Source organism: Zalophus californianus, chromosome 3 (assembly GCF_009762305.2).
Source record: "Zalophus californianus isolate mZalCal1 chromosome 3, mZalCal1.pri.v2, whole genome shotgun sequence".
In the NCBI taxonomy this organism is placed as follows: domain Eukaryota; kingdom Metazoa; phylum Chordata; class Mammalia; order Carnivora; family Otariidae; genus Zalophus; species Zalophus californianus.
The window spans coordinates 142,340,266-142,364,168 of record NC_045597.1 but is presented as its reverse complement, the minus strand read 5'-3'; the positions used below and the strand labels follow the sequence as shown (position 1 = coordinate 142,364,168).

Genomic DNA, 23,903 nt, shown 5'->3' with positions numbered 1-23,903 from the left:
ATACTCTATCAGAGAAACACATTAGCCAAATTGCGCAAATCCACATGACATGCATACGGTGATGGGTGCTCTGAAGGGAGGTCATATAGCACTATGGGAGCATGTAACCAGGGGTCCGCCTTGGCTCCAGGTCAGACGGGTTGCCTGGAGAGGGTAGTCCTCCAGGTAAGATCTAAAGGGTGGGCGGGAGATAGAAAGGGCAAAAGAATCGGGAGGTGGAGGGAGGGTGGGGCAAGGATAAGGAGGAGGAACTTCAGACAGAGGAAACATGTTCAAAGACCGTATTTGCTCAGGTAGTTTTGATAAGTTTTTCAAAGAACGTCCACTGAGTAGCTAGAAGGCTTTTAGCTTATCCTAAATCATGAAAATAGTTTGTAATCATACTAGAAAATCAGAAAGCATATATTTCGCAAGCACCTGTACTTTTTTTTTTCAGGTATGAAGTACTCATTAAGCCCTAACAATTACCCTGAAGATGGTATTATGAATATGGCAACTTTTCTACGGGGCTTTGAAGAAAAGGGGATAAAGAATGACAGGCCTGAGGACCAGTTGAGTAAAGAGAAAAAGAAAATTCTTTTCTCCTTCTGTGAAGTGTGCAACATCCAGCTAAACTCCGCAGCCCAGGCCCAAGTCCATTACAATGGCAAATCCCATCGCAAACGAGTCAAGCAGCTGAGTGATGGGCAGCCCCCACCGCCAGCTCAGGGCTCGGGGCAGCTGCTGGCCAGCCCCAGCACCAACACCAGCGCAGGTAGGTGCGAGCGCCCAGGGCTCCCATGAGCTGCTGGGAGAAATGCCGCTGTTCTAGAAAAGGAAGGCTTTAGAACAAGGTATCTTTCACCGTAGAGCTACCAGCACACTAATATGTATTCTTTTCCCTACAGTTAATTCCAAGAGCTGTTGGTTAATTCTGGGTATGTGTGTGTGCCTGTATAAGAAATTCATATATAGTATATTAGAATCAAACATTATACACACACACACACAATGTCGTGTATTGCATCGTAGACTTGGTCCTCTCTCCCCATAGGGTGTGAACATTTCCTAATATATTTTGAAGTGTATTTAAAATAGATCAGTGATGTCAGTTTTTTGTTCTCCCTCTCTGCAAAATTAGGCTCTCTTGGGTTTTCTTCATCTGCTTGCTATAGGGTAGTGTACTACTTGATAGTATATAAAAAGCAACAGCTTTATTTATAACATCCCGTGATGCAGGAAGGGAGCATTAATCCTGAGCAGTAGACATGTTATATTCTTTTAGGGAGTTGGCAGCGTGTGCCAGTGGTGTTCTAACAATAGGAGCAGGCATTGCCAAAACCAGCAAGGCTTACCTCTGAGCTCTGGCCCCGGTGCAAGCTCCTTCTTGCCTCCTCTCTCGCTTCTCACCCTGTCCTGTGGGTGGGTAGAAGCAGAAGCTTAGAAATTGTCACATAGCCTGCATCTGCCCTGAATCTGAGAAATAGTCTTTCCAATTATTTATCTTATCCTTGGGCAGCCCTTCCTCCTCCCCATTGCTGGTCATTGGGTATCTCCACTAGGACACAACTAAAGAAGATGTGAAATTTACTGTGATCCGGGGTGAAAATTTCTACAAATAGGGGGTGTCCTACTCAGGTTTACGTCGGAGATCAAGAGAAGTCTCTTTCTGAATGTGGTGGAAGAGCTCCAAATTCCACTCTAGCCGACCCTGGGAACGAGGCTTCACTGTGGAGCGCGAGGCTGCAGAGAAGCCATTTGTTGAAATTTTACTTGGGGCTGGTACATGGTTTTTGATTTTGTGAAGTTATGCCATGACCCATATTAAGCTCTAGTGAAAATTGTGTGTGTGCTGTAAAGAAATAATTCTTGTATTTCAAGCTAAACCTAACTGCTTTTTACTCAATGTGTGATTTAATTTCATTAAACTGTTCTCCCCAGTCAATAGTTACTTAGCATGCTGTGGAAGAACTTAAAGGAACTTCGAGGTTATAAGATACACATTTATTATAAGAGTGAAAAATTACTTCTCCATTTTGTCTTTATTTATTATGATGATAATGTAAATATTCACAGATGCATTAATGTATCTGTATATACATAGTAAGATAGAATTGGTGTCAGGTTAAAAACTGATTTATTGTTTTATATCTGAATCAGAGAGCAAATAGTCTTGAGTAAAGGTGTGAATTGTATCTGTCAGAGCCTAAATATGTATGTCTAGATGGAGGTTAACTTGTGACTTCTAATTAGTGAGATTAGTGGCTAACATTAACTGATCATATTTTATGGGCCATTTTCTGGTCCTTTCTGGGAATTTTCTCCTTTAATCCTTCATCAACCCTGAGGTAGGAACTATGATTATCCCTAATTTACAGACTAGGAATGGAGCACAGAGAGAGAAAATAATTTGTCTGGGTTATATTGCATGGAAATGGCAGATCTAGAATTCCAACCATATTTAATTAGTTAATAGTGAAGCCATTATTCTTTGTCACTACTTTGCTACTATTTTCTGCCATGCAGTAACACTCAGGTTAAATTCAGACCTGTGTGCTATAATATATTTGTGGTCACAAATTGTTGCTATCATGGTGAACTATCTTACTTTGATGGGTTTTGAAAATAGACATGTAAAGCTCCAACTCATGAGTTTCTCCATGCTAATGAAATTAGATGACATAAATTTAGCTAAGACATACACAGAATATTATGGATATATTCTACAAGTAAAATATAGCTCATCATCTAGTATAAGGCAATATTAATATATAGGAAAAATGGGTACAAAATGAGTCAGCTTTTCAAGTTTTACATTAGGTATAATGGACAACTTTCATACACTGATAGTATAGTCAATTATCCATTGTCAAAAGATAGGTTTAGCATATGATGAAAGCAAGTCACTTAATCTCTGAAAGTGGTTAACATGAATTCTCCTGTTTGAAAAAAATAGTGGGTATAACAGTTTCTTTTTCTCTTAGACATAGATGTATGTACAGAAATGATCATGAAATGATTTATAATTCCAAAATATTAAGTTTGTCCAAACTTATTTCTCCTATTGGACTCCCAAATGTCCAATAGGAGAAAGGTTGAATACCTTAAAGTACATTTATAAGATGAATGATAGAAACTAGAGTCATTAAAAATTGAATTTCTGAAGAATACCTAATGACATGGGAATCTGTCCATGATATCATGCTAATTGAAACAGTAGGAAGTAAGGTGGAATATACTTTAGTGCTATGTGTACATGTGCACTTATCTACTGTTGTCTCAACTCACCGAGAAGCAAGACTGACATGGTTTTATTTTTTCCAGTCACTTTCTTCAGTTTTGATCTATCAAACGTCTGTTTCCTGCTGGGTAGCAGTTCCCTTAACACTTTCTCAGCCCATAACTTCTCACTTTTGTATATTCAGAGGGACTTTGATTTAAATGACTCAGCTCTATTTATAAAAACATCCATGTCAGAGCCAAATTAAGATTTGGCTAGGTAGACCCTGGAGTTGAGAGTAGAGGATGGGATGCAGTTAGCTCTCAGCTTCCCCTGCTTCAGCCTGCCCTTCTGCCCATGGAGGGATGGAGGGGTGGAAGTGGCCTTATCTTACAGCCTAGGCAAGGTTGCAATGCTATTCTTGATAGGAGATTCCTATTCTGGTGGTCTCTGGGTCACAAGTGCTCCTGGCAGAGCCTGTGGATGAAGAACTCCACCAAAATATCCCTCAGGCATTGGGAGTCCCTGAGATTTAGTTGTATCTCAATTTACCCCCACTTTGTAGCAAAAGACCTTTCCTCAATTGTGTATGCTTCTTTCTCCCACATTGTGGCAGTCCTGGCAAGATTGTGTCTATTCTTATCTATGTATTTATCAACTCTAGGGCTTGAGGGAATGCACAGAATACATCTGACAACTAACATTCCTCTCCAAAACCTGGAGCTGCTGGGGCACAGGCAGGTAGAAGTGGAGTGGGGTGTGAGGGTCTCCTCCACATTTCTCTTCCTGCTCAGGTAGCACAGGGGAGACTGGGAAGTCCACTGACAAAGTGGTACTTAATCAAGGAAAAAAATGCCAATCTCCCCTTTTTGCCCATTGCTTGGCTTTATGGAGTGTTATGGGCTGAATTGTGCCCCCCCCCCCCCCCCCGCAGAAGGGGATATGTTGGAGTCCTAATCCTCAGTACTTCAGAATGTAACCTATTTGTAGATAGAGCCTTTGCAAAGTAAATTAAGTTAAAATGAAGTCATTAGAGTTAGGTTAACCCTAATTCAATATGCCTGATAGCCTTATAAAAAGGGGAAATTTAGACATACAGACACACAAAAAGAAAAGATGAGGTAGACACACAGGAAGAAGACAGCCATTTACAAACCAAGGAGAGAGATTTGGAACCAGTCCTTCCCTCAGAGTCCCCAGAGGGAACCAACCATGCCACACTTTGATCTTGGACTGCCAGCCTCCAGAACTGTGACTGATATATCTTTACCCAGTTTGTGGTGCTTTTGTTTCAGCAGCCCTAGCAGACTTATACACAGAGAAAAATGGTATCCCATCTTCCCCACAAAGGAGAAAAGTTGTGGTAGTAGAGATAAACTTCCCAAGAACTGTCAGTTTCAGAGGTAACTTTCCTTCTTCTCTGTCAGCCTTATTATAGAGTCGGGGTTGGTAAGGGTGGGAGTGGGGTCCACAGCATGGTGGTTGAGACTTAAGCCATTTCTCTGAATAAGAAGTGACTGACCTCTAACCACTGGCAGTTCTTTAGACTAAGCTTAGAATTCAAAACCTTTAAATCTCAGCTTCTGGAAGAACAGAAGGACTCTTGTTCTAGTCATGCCTGCAATTGACTAGATGAGGCCCACCCACATCAGGGAGAGCAATATGCTTTACTCAGTCTATAGATTTAAATTTAAAATTCATTCAAAACACAGAAACACCCAGACAGAATTCAGAATAACCAAATATCTGGGCACCCCATGGCACCCCATGGCCCAGGCAAGGTTTGACACATAAAATGAATTCTTACACTGTCATTTTCCTCTTAAGTTTTATAAATCATATTTGATGATTGAAACAAAAATTATAACCATCTGATACTCAAGACAATGATATTTAAAAGTGGGGAACTTCAAGGGACCCAAATGGTAGTAAGGTATCAGTACTTCATTTGAAGTATTTAAATGGTGGTGCCAGGAGATTGTGATAAGTATGTGTATTGTAATACCCATAGCAAATACTCTGAAAACTTTACAAAGAGATACAATCAAAAATAATATAGATAAATCAAGATGGAGTACTACTAAAATTTTCAAGTAACTCACAGAATAAGAAAAGATAAATAGAAATGAGAATGAGAGGAAACAAATAGAAAACAAATAATAAAACGGCAGACTTAAGTAATAACATATTAATGATTACCTTACATGTAAATGATCCAAATACAACAATCAAAAGACAGAGATTTTCAGAGCAGATTCAAAAAATGACCCAGTTAAATACTGCCAACAAGAAACTCACTGCACAGTCAACTGTATATATATATAGGTTGAAAGTAAAAGGATGGAAAAGAATATGCCTTGCATACAGTCATAAAAATAAAAAAGGCATGAGTATCTATATTAATATTTGATAAGACAGACTTCAGAACAAAGAATATTATTAGAGACAAAGACATTGTGCTATGATAAAAAGTCCAATCCACCAGGAAGACGGAATACATAATGATTCTAAATGGTCATGTATCAATTACAGTTGAGGACTTCAGTAATTCTCTCTCAGCAGCTGATAGAATTCCTAGACCAAAAACTCATCAAGGATATAGAAGATCTAAACAATATAATAAGCCAACAGGATTTAACTAATTTATTTAGAACTCCACCCAACAGGAGTAGAACATATATTTTTTTTTCAAATGCCCATGGAACATTCACTGAGAGGCCATATTCCAGGCCATAAGAGATACCTTAACACATTTAAAGGAATTGTAATCATACACAATATGATTATAGTATGTCTCTGATCATAATAAGATTAAACCAGAAAACAATAGAAAACCAACAGGAAAATAACATATCTCTTATATAACCTATGAATCAAAGAATAAAGCTCAAAGGAAAGAAAAAATACATCGAACTAGATGAAAATAGAAAACAGCATATCAAAATAGGTGGGATGTAACTAAAACAGTAGAGAAGAAAATTTATGTCACCAAATGCTTATGTTTGAAATAAGAAAAAGTCTCCAATAAATAAGTCTCTGCATTAAGAAGCTAGAAGAGAAAAAATAAACCCAAACCAAGCAGAAGGAAGAAAATAATAAAGTTCAAGGGCAGAAATATCTGGTGTTGAAAATAGGAAAACAATAGAGAAAAATCAATGAAACAAAAAGCTGGTTCTTTGGGGAAAATATCAATGAAATTTGTAAGACTCTAGCAAGACCGACAAAGATTAAAAAGAAAGAAGACAAAAATGATATAGGTGATATCACTACAGAACTTACCACAATTAAAAATATAATAAGCAAATACTATAAACTTATATTCAGAAATTTGATAACTGAGAAGAATGCATAATAAAGCTCCCCAAAAAGAAATTTCTAGATCCACAGGGTTTTACTAGAGAATTGTGCCAAGCATTTAAAGAACACCAATTTTATACATTTCTCCCAGAAAATAGAAGTGGAGGAAACACTCCCCAACTTATTTTATGAGGTTATTATTACTCTGCTACCAAAATCAGACAAAGACAATATATAAAAAGAAAGCTACAAACTAATCTCTCATGAACTTAGACTTAAAATTTCTCAATAAAATATAAACAAACTGAATCCAGTAATGTGTAAAGAGAATTTTACACCATGACCAAATTGGATTTAGTCCAGGTTTGTAAAACTGGTTCAATATTTGCAAATCAATAATATAAAACATATCAACAGCTGAAGAAGAAAAATAATTTTATGATCATATCAATTGGTGAAGTAAAAGAATTTGAAAAAATTCAACATTCATTTATGATAAAAACTCTCAGCAAGTTAGAAACAGAGAGAAATTACCACAACTGAATAAAGAGCACTACAAAAAAGCCTATAACTAACATCATACTAAAGGTGAAAGACTGTATATGCTTTACCCTAAGATCAAGAGCAAAATAAGGGTGGACAATCTGGAAGAAATGGATGAATTCCTGGAAACATATAACCTCCCAAAATTGAATCAGAAAGAAATAGAAAATTTGAACAGACCAATTACCAGCAATGAAGTTGAAATAAAAAACACCCAACAAGCAAAGGTCCAGGACCAGATGGCTTCACAGGTGGATTCTACTCAACATTTATAGAAGAGTTAATACCTGTTTTTTCTCAAAATATTCCAAAAAATAGAAGAGGAAGGAAAACTTCCAAATTCATTCTACAAGACATGCATTGCCCTGATACCAAAACCAAATAAAAACACTACAAAAACGGCCTGCAGGCCAATATCCCTGATGAACATAGATGCAAAATCCTCAACAAAATTTTAGCAAACCAAATCCAATAATATATCAAAAAAATCATTCACCATGATCAGGTGGGATTTATTCCTGGGTTGCAAGAGTGGTTCAATATTCAGAAATCAATCAATATGATACATCACATCAATGAAAGAAAGGATAAAAACCATAAGATCATTTTAATAGATGCATAAAAAGCATTTCACAATGTACAATATCCATTCATAATAATACCTTACATTTCTATACACTAATAAAACTCTCAACAATGTAGGTTTAGAGGGAACATACCTTGACATAATAAAGGCCATATATGAGGACACCTGAGTTGCTTGGTTGGTTTAGCATCTGCCTTTGGCTCGGTCATAATCTCAGGGTCCTGGGATGGAGCTCTGTGTCAGGGCTCCCGGCTCAGCAGGGAGTCTGCTTTATCCTCTCCCTCTGCCCCTCCCCCCTGCTCATTCTCTCTCAAATAAAGAAATAAAATCTTTTTTTTTTTAAATAAAGGCCATATATGAAAAACCCTTGCCTAATATCATACTCAGCTGGGAAAAACTGAGACCTTTCTTCCTAAGATCAGGAACAAGACAAAGATATCTACTCTTACCACTTTTATTCAACATGGTACTGGAAGTCCTAGCACAGCAATCAGACAAGCAAAAGAAATAAATGTATCCAAATTTGTAAGGAAAAAGTAAAAATTTTCATTATTTGCAGATGACATGGTACTCTATATAGAAAACCCTGAAGACTCCACCAAAAAACTACTAGAACTAATAAATGAATTCAGGAAATTCGCAGAATACAAAATCAATGTACAGAAATACCTTACATTTCTATACACTAATAATGAAGCAACAGAAAGAAATTAAGAAAGCAGTTCCATTTACAACGGCACAAAAAATAATAAGATATCTAGAAATAAACTTAACCAAGTAGGTGAAAGGCCTTTACTCTGAAAACACTGATGAAAGAAATGCAAGACAACACAAGCAAATGGAAAGATACTACATGCTCGTGGATAGGAAGAACAAAGATTGTTAAAATGTCCATACTCTCCAAAGCAATCTACAGATTTAATGCAATCCCTATCAAAATACCGATAGCATTTTTCACAGAACTAGAACAAATAATCCTAAAATTTGTATGGAACCACAGAAGACCTCAAATAGCCAAGACAATCTTGAAAAAGAAAAAAAAAAGGTGGAGGTATCACAATTCCAGATTTCAAATTACACTGCAAAGATGTAATGATCAAAACAGTATTGTACTGGCACAAAAACAGACACATAGACCAGTGGAACAGGACAGAAAGTCCAGAAACAAACCCATGATTATGTGATCAATTAGTCTTCCACAAAAAAGGCAAAAATATGCAATGGGAAAAAGATCTTCAACAAATAGTGTTGGGAAAACTGGACAGCACCATGCAAAAGAATGAAACTGGACCACTTTCTTAGACCATATACAAAAATAAACTTAAGATGAATTAAAGATGTAAATTGAGACCTGAAGCCATAAAAATCCTAGAAGAGAGCACAGGGATTAATGTCTCTGACATCAGCCATAGCAACATTTTTCTAGATATGTCTCCTGAGGCAAGGGAAATAAAAGCAAAAATAAATTATTGGGAATACATCAAAATAAAAAGCTTCTGCACAGTGGAGGAAGCAGTCAACAAAAATAAAAGACAACACACTGAATGGGAGAAGATATTTGCAACTGACATCTCTGACATAGGGTTAGTGTCCAAAATATATAAAAAACATATACAACTCAACACCCAAACAACCCAATTAAAAAAATGGGTAGAAGATATGAACAGACATTTTTCCAAAGAAGTCATGCAGATGGCCAACAGACACATGAAAAGATGCCCAACATCACTCATCATCAGGGAAAACTACAATGAGCTATCACCCTGTACCTGTCACAATGGCTAAAATCAAAAACACAAGAAACCACAAATGTTTGTGAGGATATGGAGAAAAAAAGAACCCTCTTGAACTGTTGGGATGCAAACTGGTGCAGCCACTGTGGAAAACAGTATCTCCCTACTGTTTCTCAAAAAGTTAAAAGTAGAACTACCCTATGATCCAGTAATCTCACTACTATGTATTTAACCAAAGAATATAAAAACACTAATTTAAAAGGTTATATGAACCCCTATATTTATTTACTATAGCCATCTTATGGAAACAGCCCAATTGTCCATTGATAGATGAATGCCTAAGAAGATATGGTGTATATATACATGGAATATTATTCAGCCATAAAAAGGATGAAATCTTGCCATTTGCAACAACATGGAAGGAACTAGAGAGAATAATGCTAAGTAAAATAAGTCAGAGAAAGACAAGTACCATATAATTTCATTCATATGTGGAATTTAAGAAACGAAACAAATGAACAAAGGAAAAAGAGAGACACAAACCAAGAAAAAGTTCTTAGCTATAGAGAACAAATTGATGGTTACCAGAGGTGAGGTGGGCAAAGGGATGGGTGAAATAGGTTGATGGGAATTAAAGAGTACACTTATCTTGATGAGCACTGAGCAACATGTAGAATTGTTGAATCAGTATACTGTACACCTGAAACTAATACAACACTGTGTTAACTATACTGGAATTAAAATTTAAAAATTAAGAAAACTAAAAAATTTAAAAAGAGCAAGAGAAGGGTGTCCATTCTCATCTCTCTTATTCAACATAGTACTGGGAATCCTAGTCGCCATAATAAGGCAGGAATAAATAAATAAAAAGCTTACAAATTGGAAAGGAAGAAATAAGACTATCTCACTTCACAGACAACATGATCTGTTATCAATCCCGAAGAATTTTTGAAAGAATTCCTAAAACTAATAAGTGAGTTTAGCAGGATTTCAGGATAGAGAGTCAACACAGAAAAATCAGTTGCATATTTATATACTAAAAATAAACATGTGGAAACTACAATTTAAAAACAGTATAATTTAAAATCACATCTAATAAAACAAAATACTTAGATACGCAGTTAAAAATATGCAGGATGTGTATGTTGAAAGTTAAAAAATATTGAGAAAATAAATCAAGGCCTAAAAAAATGGAGAGCCATACCATATTCATGACTTGGAAAACTCAGCATAGCTAAGATGTGAGTTCTAAATTAGCCCATAGGTTTTATGCAATTCCTATTAAAACCCCGGCAAGGCTTTTGGAGATATAGACAAGCTTATTTGAAACTTATATTGAAAAATGCAGGCTCTAGAATAGCTAAAGTAATCTTGACAAAGAAGAATAGAGCAGGAAAAATTTCTACCCAATATTTAAGCTTACTATATAGCTAAAATTATCAAGACTATTATTTTAACAGGGATATAGGCACATAGATCAATGGAAAAAACTACAAAACCCAGAAATGGATCTACACACTTATGCTCAATTGATTTTTGATGAAGGTACAAAAGCATTTCAATGTAGGAAAGATAGTCTTTTCAATAAATGTTGCTGGTGCAACTGGACATCTATAGGTAAAAACGAAAAAAAAAAAAGAACTTTCACCTAAATTTATGCCATACACAAAAATTAAACCAGTGTGTCATAGATTTACATGTAATACATAAAAGTATAAAACTTTTAGAAAAAAAAATAGAAGAAAATCTCTGGGATCTAAGGCTGAGCAAAGAGTTTTGACTTAACACCAAAAACATGATCCATAAGAGAAAAATTGATAAATTGGACTTCATGCAAAATTAAAAACTTTTGCTTTGCAAACTACCATGTGAAGAGGATGAAAATATATGTTACAGATGGTAGAGAATATTTGTAAACCACATATTTAACATAGGACTAGTATCTAGAATATATAAAGAGCTCTCAAAACTCAACAGTTAAAAAAAAATCCAGTGTGAAATAGGTAAAAGACAGGAAGACAAATTTCACTGAAAAGGATATACAGATGACAAGTGCATGAAAAGGTGTTCAACATCATTAGTCATCAGTGAAATGAAAAAAATCACAATGAGATTTTAATATATATCTGTCAGAATGGCTAAAGCAAGAAATAGTGACAACACCAAATGTTAGCAAGGATGGGGAGCAAATGGATCACTCATACATCACTAATGGGAATGTAAAATCGTATAGCCACTCTAGAAAATAGTTGGGAAGTTTCTTCTAAAACTAAACCTACATTTATCGTTCAACCCAGTAATTGTACTCTTGGAAATTTATTCCAGAGAAATAAAAAAATTGTTCCCACAACAACCTGTATATGAATGCTTAGAGTAGCATTAATGGTAATAGCCAAAAACTATAAACAACTCTGTATTAGTTTCCTGAGGCTTCTGTAACAAATTACCACAAACTTGATGGTCTAAAACAGTAGAAATTTATTCTCTCAAAGTTCTGGGCTCTAAATTGTTGAATCACTGTATTATACACCTGAAACTAATAAAACACTGTATGTTAACTATAGTGGAATTAAAAGTTTTAAAAATTTAAAAATAAAAAAACAAAAGTCAACTTTGGCAGGGCTGCATTAACCTTCAGGGGCACTAGAGAGAATCCATTCCTTATATCTTCCACTTCCTAGTGACTGCCCTGGCAATTTGGGGCTTGTGGCTACATCACTCCAATCTCTGCCTCTGTTTTCACATCTTCTTCCCCTCTGTGTGTCTGTGTCCTCTCCTCTTTGGACTATTTCAGATCTCCCCCTACTTCTCGTATAAGGACACTCACTTTTGAATTTAGGAACCCCCGGATAACTCAAGGTGTTCTCGTCATCTCAAAATCCTTTTCTTTGGCAAAGATCCTTTCTCCAAATAAGATAATGTTCCCAGGTTCCCAGGATTTGATGTGGATATCTTTTGAGGGTGAAATGTTAAACTGTGATAATCCATACATGGAATACTACTCTATAAAAAAAAGAAATGAACTATTGCTATATGCAACAACTTGGATGAATCTCTAGGGAATTATGCAGAGTGAAAAAAGTTAATCCCGTAAGGTTTCATACTGTATTATTCCATTGTGCAACATTTTTGAAATGACAGAATTTTAGGAATAGACAACAAATCAGTGGTTCTCAGGGGTTAGGGATGGGGGAAGGTGTCAGGACGGAAGTGGGTGTGATTATGAAAGGTGAACATGAGGGATCCTGTGGTGGTGGTTACATGAACCTACATAGGAGATACACACAAACACACAAAGGAATTCAAGTATAAGTGGGGAAATCTGAATAAGATGAATAGATGGTATCCATGTCAACATCCAGACTGGGATATTATTCCATAATTTTACAAAATGTGCAATCAGTGGAAGCTGGAATGAGTTCAAGGGAACTCCTTCTATTATTTCATACAACTGCCTGTGAATCTCTAATCATCTCAATAAAAATTTCAGTTAAAAAATCTTAATAAAGCTGACCATCTAAAATACCCAGTCTTCTAGTAGCATTATCAGAGATGATAATGAGCACAAATTTGGGGGTTTGGCTTTGTAAATAATATCAAATATCTTCAAAGATTAATAAAACAATTTCTTTTTCTTTTTTTTCTTTTTTAAAAATTTTATTATGTTAGTCACCATACAATACATCATTAGTTTTTGATGTAGTGTTCCATGATTCACTGTTTGCATATAACACCCAGTGCTTCATGCAGTACATGCCCTCTTTAATACACATCACGGGGCTAAACCATCCCCCTATCCCCCCCTTCTAAAACCCTCAGTTTGTTTCTCAGAGTCCATAGTCTCTCATGGTTCGTCTCCCCCTCTGATCCCCCCCTTCATTTTTCCCTTCCTTCTCCTAATGTCCTCCATGTTCTTCCTTATGTTCCACAAATAAGTGAAACCATATGATAATTGACTTTCTCTGTTTGACTTATTTCACTGAGCATAATCTCCTCCAGTCCCATCCATGTTGATGTAAAAGTTGGGTATTCATCCTTTCTGATGGCTGAGTAATATTCCATTGTATATATGGACCACATCTTCTTTATCCATTCGTCTGTTGAAGGGCATCTTGGCTCTCTCTCCAGTTTGGCTATTGCGGACATTGCTGCTATGAACATTGGGGTGCATATGGCCCTTCTTTTCACTACATCTGTGTCTTTGGGGTAAATACCCAGTAGTGCAATTGCTGGGTCATAGGGTAGCTCTATTTTTAATTTTTTGAGGAACCTCCACACTGTTTTCCAAAGTGGTTGTACCAACTTGCATTCCCACCATCAATATAAGAGGATTCCCCTTTCTCCACAACCTCTCCGATATTTGTTTCTTGCCTTATCAAATTTACAATTTTTTTTTCTCAATATCCGTTTGGATATCTAAATGAATGACAATGTGATAGGCTAAGAACAGTGATAGATTTATATATAAGGTGGGTGGCACAGAGAAAAGGAATGGTTAACTTTATAGAGGTCAGGGAAGTCTTCCTAGAAGAGGTGATATTTGTGGTAAATATTTAAAGATGAGTTTCAGGTTATTCAAGGAAAAGCAATGTTCCAAATAGAAGTGATTGCAATGTAAATGCATGTAGGGACAAACTACAGTTTATTATTATTGGAGTGAAATGTGATTGGGTGAAAAGGAGGGAAGATCCTTCAGGAAAAATAGAAAGTAGCTAGAACAGGAGAGTGTTCTTTGTTCTGTGGGAGCATAGGAAGAACACAGTTTCCCAAAAATAGATAAAAAAGATCAAGGGCAGCTGTTGGAATTCAGAGTTCTCCTAAGTTCTTCTATGCCACTCTGGTTTATGTCAACCAGGAGCCTCCCTGATCAAGTCCAGACATCTCAGCTTGGTATTTCCCTAGGATATCACCTGGCTGTGCAGAGATTATTTTCCCCAACCCACATACAACTTCCCAAGTCCAGATAAATTTGACCACATTTATTCTCTATGTAGGGTGGCTAAGGATGCTCATCTCACCCTCTGCTGTCAAAGGCTGGGACCTATTATCCTCAGCGCCTATTGCTGTGGTATTTCCCCACCAATTCTATCCCATTTACCATTCTAATTCTCTGAGGGTATTTGAAATTAAAAAAAATTAAAGCAATTGATGTGTGAATGACTGACAATCTAACTCCGTGGTTATCAAATTTTAGCGTGCATCAGAATCACCTGGAGGGTATGTTAGAAGGCAGATTGCTGGGCTCCATCCCCAAAGTTTCTGATTCAGTAAGCCTGGAGTAGAACCTGAGAACTTGCATTTCTAACAAGTTCTCAGTGGAAGCTCCTGGTTTGAAATCACACTTTGAGAACACCAATCTAACCCAATGAGGAGGATTGATACCCAGAAAAAGAGCTGCTTATCTCAGATAAATTTATAATTAGGAATTGGTCAGGAAAGAGAAAGAGGGCCTTCTTGTATACTTTGTCTTCTGCTGGGGCATCCACTGACCCATGGAAGTAGAGGGAAGACGTCATGGAAATAAAGGGACGTAGACCCCCCCCCCCCCCAACCCCATCAACCAAACCATACCTCTAGCTGGGAGGAGCTAGAGGAGCTTTGTAAGCAACTCTGTATGTTCTACAGTATCATAAACACAGTAAAGTTAGACCCGATGGCTGTGGTTAAATGGATGAATGAGGCTTTCCCTTGTGCCAGGTATTGTGCTAAGGAGGTCACCTTATTTAAATTCTCACAACAGATTTATGAGGAAGGCACTATTATTACATACAATGGGAATGAGGAATGAAGAGGTTAGGTAACAGCCAGAAGAGGCAAGGCTGGGATTTGGAACAAGTTGGCCTACTTCTTGCATGACCTGATTCGTCACCATGGTGTTCCTGCCTTCCATCTAGGGATGTAAGTTGGGTTGGGCAGAAATTGCCTACTTTGTGCTTACAGGTTACTGCTCAGACAGTGTACTTGATGTGGAAGTTGAATCAGAAAAGAGAGGCTGTAAGTTCTCTCTCTGGATGGACCAGCATTTTTGCTCCGAGGCTTTCCCCTCCTATCAGTCAGGGATACATGATATTCTGATACCCACCCTGTCCAATCAGAAGCAGGTAAATCACCAGATAGAGTAATAAATGTTAACTTTACATTTTGTTCTCCTTGTGTTGTCAAGGAACATTTGTGCGCATCATGGAGAATCAAATTGCCCCCAAGGATCATGGTGGGGAAGATTGATTATATTCTGGGGTTTTGAGAATCCCTATTTCCTCAAAATGGGAAGGGATTCTTTCTTAGGGTGTGACCTTTGATCCTTCCCTTGGCACTCATTTGACACAAATAATATTTAAAACTATGAAAGTTCAGGCCCAGATTATGAAGGTTGGGCTGAATTGTCGTAAGAGAGACACATTTGTACTTGATGTGAGGTGCACTGGAGATAGGAGTTATCATGGAAAGACTGAAATAATGATGTTAGTTTTCACAACCCAACATGATAAGTGTGGCTCTCCTCACATTATAGATAAGAAGCTTAGAGAGATTTGGAGGCCTTTCCAAAAGGCCACACAAAGATTCCAAGTCTAAGGTCTTTCTCACCCTCTGCATTACCACTCATAACTTTTTGCAACAAATTCTTCACAAAGTAAAAATGCAAAGAATTCACGACTACTTCCTTGTTATCTAATGTTTCATTTTCCCAGTTGCTACTAACTAAACTGCCCATTTTCTTTCTCACCTCCAATTAATTCCAAAAGAATTTCTAATCTCATTGAAGTTGAAGCTTTTAAGACTAAACAGGAGTTAGTCAAGCAAAGAGAGTGGAGAAATATTGATTCAAAGGGAGCAAAGAGAATGTTTAAAATCTTAAACTGAGAAACAGTTTGTCATATTCAGAAAAGCTGAGATGTGGCTGAAACTGAGTGAGAAAATCAGAAGGAGAGACAAAATTTGAGATAGTAGCCTTCAGACATTTTTTTTTTAAAACAGTGCTTTATTTCAGTCACGATTCTCTGGATCAGAGATTGGAGCTGGTCTCACCTAGGTGTCCTTGTCCTGGATTCACAGGAGGTCACTCATCAGCTGCAGGTAGCCAGCATGTCAACTGGGTTGGACAGTCTAACCCTTCCCCACACACATGCATCTGGAAGTTGGTGCCAGCTATGGGCTGGATCATTCTCACTGGGAGACTCCTTCACCCAGTCCCAGAGCAGCACCGTCAGTCAGCAAGAGCAGAAACCACTCTGGTCTTTTGGTCAAAGCTTGTCACAAGACCAGCTCAAACTGAAGTGGTAGAAACATGGAGTCTGCCTCTTGATGTGAGAAGTGGCATCTTTTTTGTGTGGGCCTTGAGTTTGAGTAGATTTTAAGCTGAGGACACTTTGGGAGCAGGGAGAGGTGAGGTTTGAATGATATAACCAGGTGATTTGCAGCAGGAAGTAGAAGTAATTACTTGGAGGAAAAATGGAGAGCAAGATCAGAAAGTGGGTTGTGGGTTGGAACGTTGTATAATGTATCCTTTATCCTCACTGCCATATTCTGGGCTTCTCTTTGATGCCTCCAGGATCTTCTAGGATCCTCAGCTGTTTTTCCCCCCCTCCCATCTAATGGTCTCTTATTTTCATTCCTATTCTACATTCAAGAATCAGCTACTAGGGTCAGGACACTGTGATAGGTATTATAGCTATTAAAATATGTGTATGGGTTTTTAAATTCATAGGCCAAATTTCTCACACTGCCTCTCCTATATATTTAAAATGAAATTTTATCCTCAAAAGTGTTCTCTCAATTTTGAACTTTAAAAATTAAACCTGAAACCGTAACACTATAGAATCACCACAAGATGGTGCCACAAGTATATTGAAAGTAAGATATTTTCCTCATTTCCTCATTTTTTGCTGGAACTTATTAATGAGTATGGAAAGCAAAGAAATACTCCCAAAGGGGTGAGCATGTATGTGGACATGCATGTGTGCATAAGAGCATGCTCGTTTGGCAGACTCTTTTTGAATATCTTCTGTGCATTAGGCAAAACCTGTAAGGGAGATACCAGGGTGGTGGCAGGTATGTGTCACTCCTGACAAAGGGTGGGAGGGAGAAAGGTCAGTGGAGATTTTTCTTCACTTTTCAGGAATAAAAATTACTGCTTAAATATCATAATATGCTCTCTGTCTGGAAGAAAACAAGTTGTAGTTCATTTTAAGAGGTATTAGATATGAACACTAATGTTTAACAACACAAACTTCGGTTTGTGTGACAGATGCAGAGATAGAGCTAGAATTCATCAGCATAATGTCTTTCACTTTTGTAGTAGAAACATATGGCTTAAAATACTTGCTTTTTCCTAATTTTTGATGAGTCAGTTTATCACTTAACTTAGTTATGACTTAACACAGTCATTTATCACTTAACTAAGAAATATTTTGCAGGGGCGCCTGGGTGGCTCAGTCTTTAAGCGTCTGCCTTCGGCTCAGGTCATGGTCCCAGGGTCCTGGGATCGAGCCCCGCATCGGGCTCTCTGCTCCGCGGGGAGCCTGCTTCTCCCTCTCCCATTCCCCCTGCTTGTGTTCCCTCTCTGGCTGTGTCTCTCTGTCAAATAAATAAAATCTTAAAAAAAAAAATATTTTGCAAAATGCAGGTACTATGATGAAAATATAACAAATAATTGACAAAGGGAAGTCTCAAAGTCCATAGAAATCTTTTCATGGAATTATTATTTACAGCCCACTTAGTAGATAGAGTCCATATAACTTCCTATAATTTTTTATAGGAAAACCAGACTTAGAAGGGAAAAGGATCTTGGCTTAATATATACTAACTTGGGTTCTAAAGAAGAGGATATTTGCTTTCCTTACTATAAATCCCTATTGATAGGGCCCAAGAATTCTCTGACTTTGAGTAATTTAGACCCAGTGATGATACAGTAGAAAAAATATTAACATAGTTTTCTGGCTCTTTGTCTTGACCAGAATTGATCATTATAAGTTTCTAAGTATTTTACAAAATCCTGAGTCTATTCTTCTAAATAAGCATCGAGTTAGTGCCCCACATTGATACTCCCCAGGTAAATTCAACTGATATTTGTAAATAGGGCTTATTGAGGTTCCTTATGAATGAAAGTAGAACAATTCAGAAATAGAATGAAGGCTCAAGTTATAGCTCCAATCCCTAAATGCTTTGGGACAGAACCCCAGCCATTTTGGATGGTGTCAGAATTCTAGAACATTTTAAGGTAGACCTGAAAAAAGTCATTATAGAACAAGTCCATATTCTGTACATGTGGTTAAAAACTGTAAAAATGGTATTCATTATGTAAGTACCAAACTCTAAGGAATTGACATATAAAGGAGTTTTAAAGGAACTTTTAAAAATAAAGAATTAAAAGGAGTGTCTGGCCCTTTTTTAGTGAGGACAGATAGTCTTGCTTTAAGAATGCTTTGGACTATGGACTTTTACATATATTTATTAACAAATAAGTGTTATTTTATATAAGTCTTGGCTTTCAGATTTTAAAAACCAAATGCTGACACTTTTCAGTATGGGACTGAATCTTAGACAATGACGGAAGTGTTTGGGTGGCTGAGTGATCACAATTATCAAAGGCCACCTTAAAATCTGTTACCTGATTTTGTGTATGTGTGTATATTACCTAATTAATCTGTAGAGAAAGGCTTTTGCTAGCTGGCTCAGTAGGAATTTAAAATCAGTAAGTTCAGATTCTCTTGGTGAGTTAAATGTGGTGTCATCCTGACTGACCAACTCTTCACACAGATATTCCGCTTTCATAGTCTTCACAGCATCATAACCAAAGAGGCTGTTGGACATTGTTCCAAATTAGACATCCCTGTGAAGTGTTACAACTGACAATGGGGTTGGTGTTCATCCTTGTGCTTATGGTTTCTCTGGAGCTGGTTCTTTGGCCAACTGTGAAACATGTTTGCTTTTCTCCTGATTACATGAAGAGGTGGGAAGATCTGGGTGGGCTGATTATTGGGTTTTTTTGGTGTTGTTTTGTTTTTTGGCCTGAGAGTGATGGCATTCACATCATGTAGACCCATTTCAAGAGCCTGCCCTCTAGTGAGCCAGCCTTGCAATCCAGAGACTCTTGGCCTGTAGAGGCTAGAAGTTTATTTGTTCTTATGTGGACATGATGTAAAAGGTATAAAGAGATACTGATTTTGATCCTGGGGAGTTACCTACTCTGGATAGTCATTTGCTTTTAGAAGCTGCAGTAACTAGCAAACCCCCAGGGCACTATTTAGGTTACTAAAGAAAGAATTCACTAAATTATGTTGTACTGTCAGAAATGAATAAGTGCAGTTTCCTTCTTCACATGGAAAATGACTTTGTGACCATATTCTAGATTCTAAAATTAGAGCCACACATTCTGTTATACTTTGTACAGTGAATAGAAAGACCAGTATTCTCTTAAATGCCTCTGGAACTCTTCTCCACTGCAAGTCTGGGCCCCAAAGGTCACTCGAGAAATGCTCTTCTTTTTAGGTGGAGTATGTATAATCTTTTAATTTTTTTAATAAGAATTGTATATATTTAATGTGTACAACATGACTCAATATACATATACATAGTGAAATGATTGCTGTAGTCAAGAGAATTAATACATCCCTCTCCTCATTTGATCACTCCTTTGTGTGTGTGTGATGAGAAAAACTGAAATCTACTCTCTCAGCAAAATTCCGGTATTCAGTACAGTATTGACAGTCATGGTGCTGTACCTTTGCCCTCTAGACTTATTCGTCCTACATAAGTGCATCTTGGCACCCTTTGACCACCACATCTTCAAAGATGATGAGTGTTCTATAGGCCCAAAGTCTTAAGTCCAGGGTCAATGTTTTCTTAAAGTTCTTTAATGTACCTACTTTTAAAAAAGGATTTGGTAAATATACTCATAGGACAGCTCCAAGTAAACACAACATAATATTCCTGTTTGGGGAGAGGAATATTCTTTTTAAAAATGGGCTTTAAAGTTAAATAGTTTGAGATTTGACAGTAAAGGACATTACTGCATTTTTTTCTACAAGAGTTTGGTGAAGAACTCTTACACCAAATAGTACTTGGCATATAACAATAAAATAAGGACCTTTACTTCATAAAGCTTATTTTTGTTTGTGACGTTCTCACACATATTTCACGTTATGGATGTTTTGTTTTGGGGTACAATGAGAAGAGAGAGATAACCCAATGTTTTATGCCTCATTATGAAAATACATCCTTTAAAATTTTCTTTTGAAAATTATAAAGTATATTGCCAAAAGAAATATTTTTGTCAAGTGCCTTTCACATTACTGGGTATAAAGTAGTTCATCAACGAGCGTTTGATATTATTGTCACTGTGTTTTATTTTTTTCTCGACACAGTAATTCTGAATGGCTTCTTCTTACTTTCTGTTCCTGTGCCCTAGTGTCATCATCTTGCCTTATATCTCCATCTCTGCTCTGCTTTGTGTCTCATTCTTAACAGCACCGTCTCTCCTATTTTTTTACTTTCCTGTTAAAACAACGCTAATCTCCAAATCTCTTGTTCAAGCAAGAGAACACGTGTTTAGGTACCCTTTTCCAATCCAATCCCTGTAACAGTTTAGGTAAACATTTCTACCGGTCTCCTAACCTGCAATTCTTGCAATCCAAGAAGCCCTGAAAATCAGAAGGTTTTCATAATTCATATTGGTGGCAAAACCTGACCTGAACTGATATGAGGTTAATTATAGTCTTTATTTATCCCATTTAGATTGAATATGCACATGTTTTGCTGTAGAAATGTTAATGTGTCTGACTATAGAGTGTTGCCCCAGACCCACTGGAGGCATTACATAATTCATGGTCTCTGCAGAGTATTATCTTTCTAAAATCTGAAAGCATTTGAATTCTGAAATGCATCTGGCACTAAGGTTTTAGATTAGGAATTAAGGACCTATAATCAAATATTATGGTTTCACTTTAAACTTTTATCTTATTACTAGGGAGCTGCATGTATGGTAATAGTAAAAAGAGTTTTAGGCGCACAATCTCTCATGAACTATTTTCTAAGACTAGAAAAGCACACGCACAGATAGACAGAAAACACTGAGCAGTTGCTGAATCAGGGGACCATGAGGCACAAAATGAATGGAATTCAGGTAGCAGAAGCAACTGCAACAGGATACGTGCATTTTCCTGTGACGTGGGCAAACATGCTTGTGTGCATGACCACTCCGTGTATGTCTATGATTGTGTCCAAGGAAGGGGTTCTAACCGGTGGCCTATAAGGAGTCAAATATACACACAGAGATATAATGTGGATACCTATGTGGGTGCCATGTTTAAAGTTGTTCCAAAATGCTGTGTTATATAAATGTATGTTAGGCACAGTGCTTATTTTTACACAGATGTTTTGGATTTAGTAGATACTACTAAATGTGGCACCTGGAGCTAGTGGTATTACTAGAATTGAACACAGTCATTTACCAAAGATCCTCAAATCGGGGTTGCCTTTATTGGATCCTGCTTTGCCCTGTCTAATTTAGAGTCTCAGAACCTAAAACCCATCTTTAAAAATCTGAGTAGAACCTTAAATGTATTCTCTGTCAATGCTACTTACTAGGAATTTCTTCCAGTCACTTTTGTGATTTTTGATAAATGTTTCATGTCCTTTTTGCTTTGCACTTTGCATGTGTCAAAGCTCTGTATTTTGTGATCTCAAATCATTGTTGCTACTTCCTAGGATATTCTACCTTTGTACCTTTTTAAGAGTTGTCAACTGTCTCTTGCATCTTATGTTTTAGTATTGAGAGAGAAAAGATGGTGAAAGGTAAAGGTATAAATTTGGTGGGTGGCGGGGGTAGGGATTTTCATGAGCTATAGAGTTATAAAAAATAATAAGCGGTCAAGAACTATGGGGTTAAAAAATATTCTTTACTTTGTATGTTTGTTTTCTTGTTACACAGAGCACATTTCAATCTTCATTGTTTAAGAATTTGTCTTAGAGTAAATTGGATAGGATTTTGCCCTGGTGTTAGCATATTCCTGCATGCTTTTACTATCATTATTATTTTAATTTAGAGATAAGCAATTAGGGGTTAAAGTATATTTAATTTGTTCTTTACTGGACATCTACATCAAACATATGGAAATTTTTTGTTATAATTGTGATAACCTCTAATGATTTTATTTATCTGTAGAAAAGTCCCAGGAACCTACAGCTATTTTGATTTTTGCAGCTTTTATGATAAGTCCTTATAATATATACTACTGATTTCTTCTCTGCATCCTGCTCATTGTTGAAAAGCCAGAGCTATTTTTAACATTTACACAATTTCAGTAGATGATTCTTCCTTCCACAAGGTTTGGTGCTAAATCTGTGGAGCCTTTCATAATCATATCCTTTTTGTGGTTTGCTTGAATTTGATCACAGTGGCTGATTTCATGCATTGATAATGAAGGCTTAGGTTGCCTGTTTCTCGGCATAAATCCACTCAGACTTGTAGGTTGACAGTGCTTCTGGTTTCAGCACGCGTGGAGATATAGAATTGAAATTGCTCTGCTTTCTTTACAAATGACTCAGTGTGCTTGTCCTTCCCTAAAATGTTGCCAGCATGTAAAGGATTTTCAATGAGCAGTGCAATAAGCAGCATCTGGGAAGGTTTGGAGCTGCACTGATATAGCGTGGTACTGTCACACAGATAATCAGGGCTGGAGCCAAGTCTCGGTAGCACGGTGCATCACACCGGTCACATACTGGAAGTTTTGTTTATCCAACTTGGTTGCTCTCAAAGCTGGTGAAAGCCCAGCCAGGATGTGGAGTGGACTTCCTAGCAGAGGTGAGCATTTTTATTCTAAAACTTGGATGTGGGATCTGGTGTGTCAGTAACAGATTTTTATGCTGTGTTGAATCCTGTGGAGTTATCAATTGTGTTTATCGTGTTGCACTGACAGATTGGAAAAGGCACCACTGAGGAGCAAGATATACGATTCTTTAATTTTATTGGGAAGTAACTCCTTAAATGCACGGTGTGATAGCATTCTTTTTTTCTGTGCTAGCTGTTTGCCGAGGACATCTTAACAGTAGGTGACTTCCTTTGCATTTTAAACATTCAGAACAAGTCAGTGATATTATGCAATTTGCTGTCATTACTGAAAGTAGGTAATTAGCAGTGCTACGATGTGCTTCAGGTGTGTGTGTATATATATATAGATATATGTATATGACTATGGATTAAATGTACTTTGTAGAATCTTTGACATGAAAAATAGGAAACAAGTGATGTTTATGAGACAACTAAGAAAGTAAGTGAAATGGATTACATACTGGACTTGACACCTTGTTAAGCTTAACATTAATAATTAGAAGTTATGACCTGTCATGCACTGGACAACCTATAGTAATTGATTTTTAGAGACAGCATACTGAATGAAAGAAGGAGAAAATTAATAGCATTTCTTCATAAAGCATGTTTTAATTAGACGTGACATTTTAAATGTAGCAGATTTTATTACTTAAATATAACTAAAGTAGTTACACTCACCCGGAAAGTTAAATTAGTAGATCACCATGCCCAGAAAGG

General features: G+C 37.0%; 1 protein-coding gene across 7 annotated transcripts in view; it reads left to right on the top strand.

Annotated features, from left to right (window-relative positions):
- Positions 1 to 23,903, top strand: part of ZNF385B (zinc finger protein 385B) — a 399,531-nt gene that overhangs the window by 96,773 nt on the left and 278,855 nt on the right. For 5 of the 7 annotated variants that reach the window (XM_027591068.2, XM_027591069.2, XM_027591067.2 and 2 more), the window contains one exon: positions 437 to 754. The exons of 1 other annotated variant lie outside the window; for it this stretch is intronic. In XM_027591068.2, coding sequence (XP_027446869.1) covers positions 439 to 754 — 316 coding nt within the window. In that variant the 5' untranslated portion in view covers positions 437 to 438. Of the gene's footprint in view, positions 1 to 436; positions 755 to 23,903 lie in introns of those variants that run through there. One more of the 7 variants, XM_027591072.2, reaches the window with a different exon arrangement.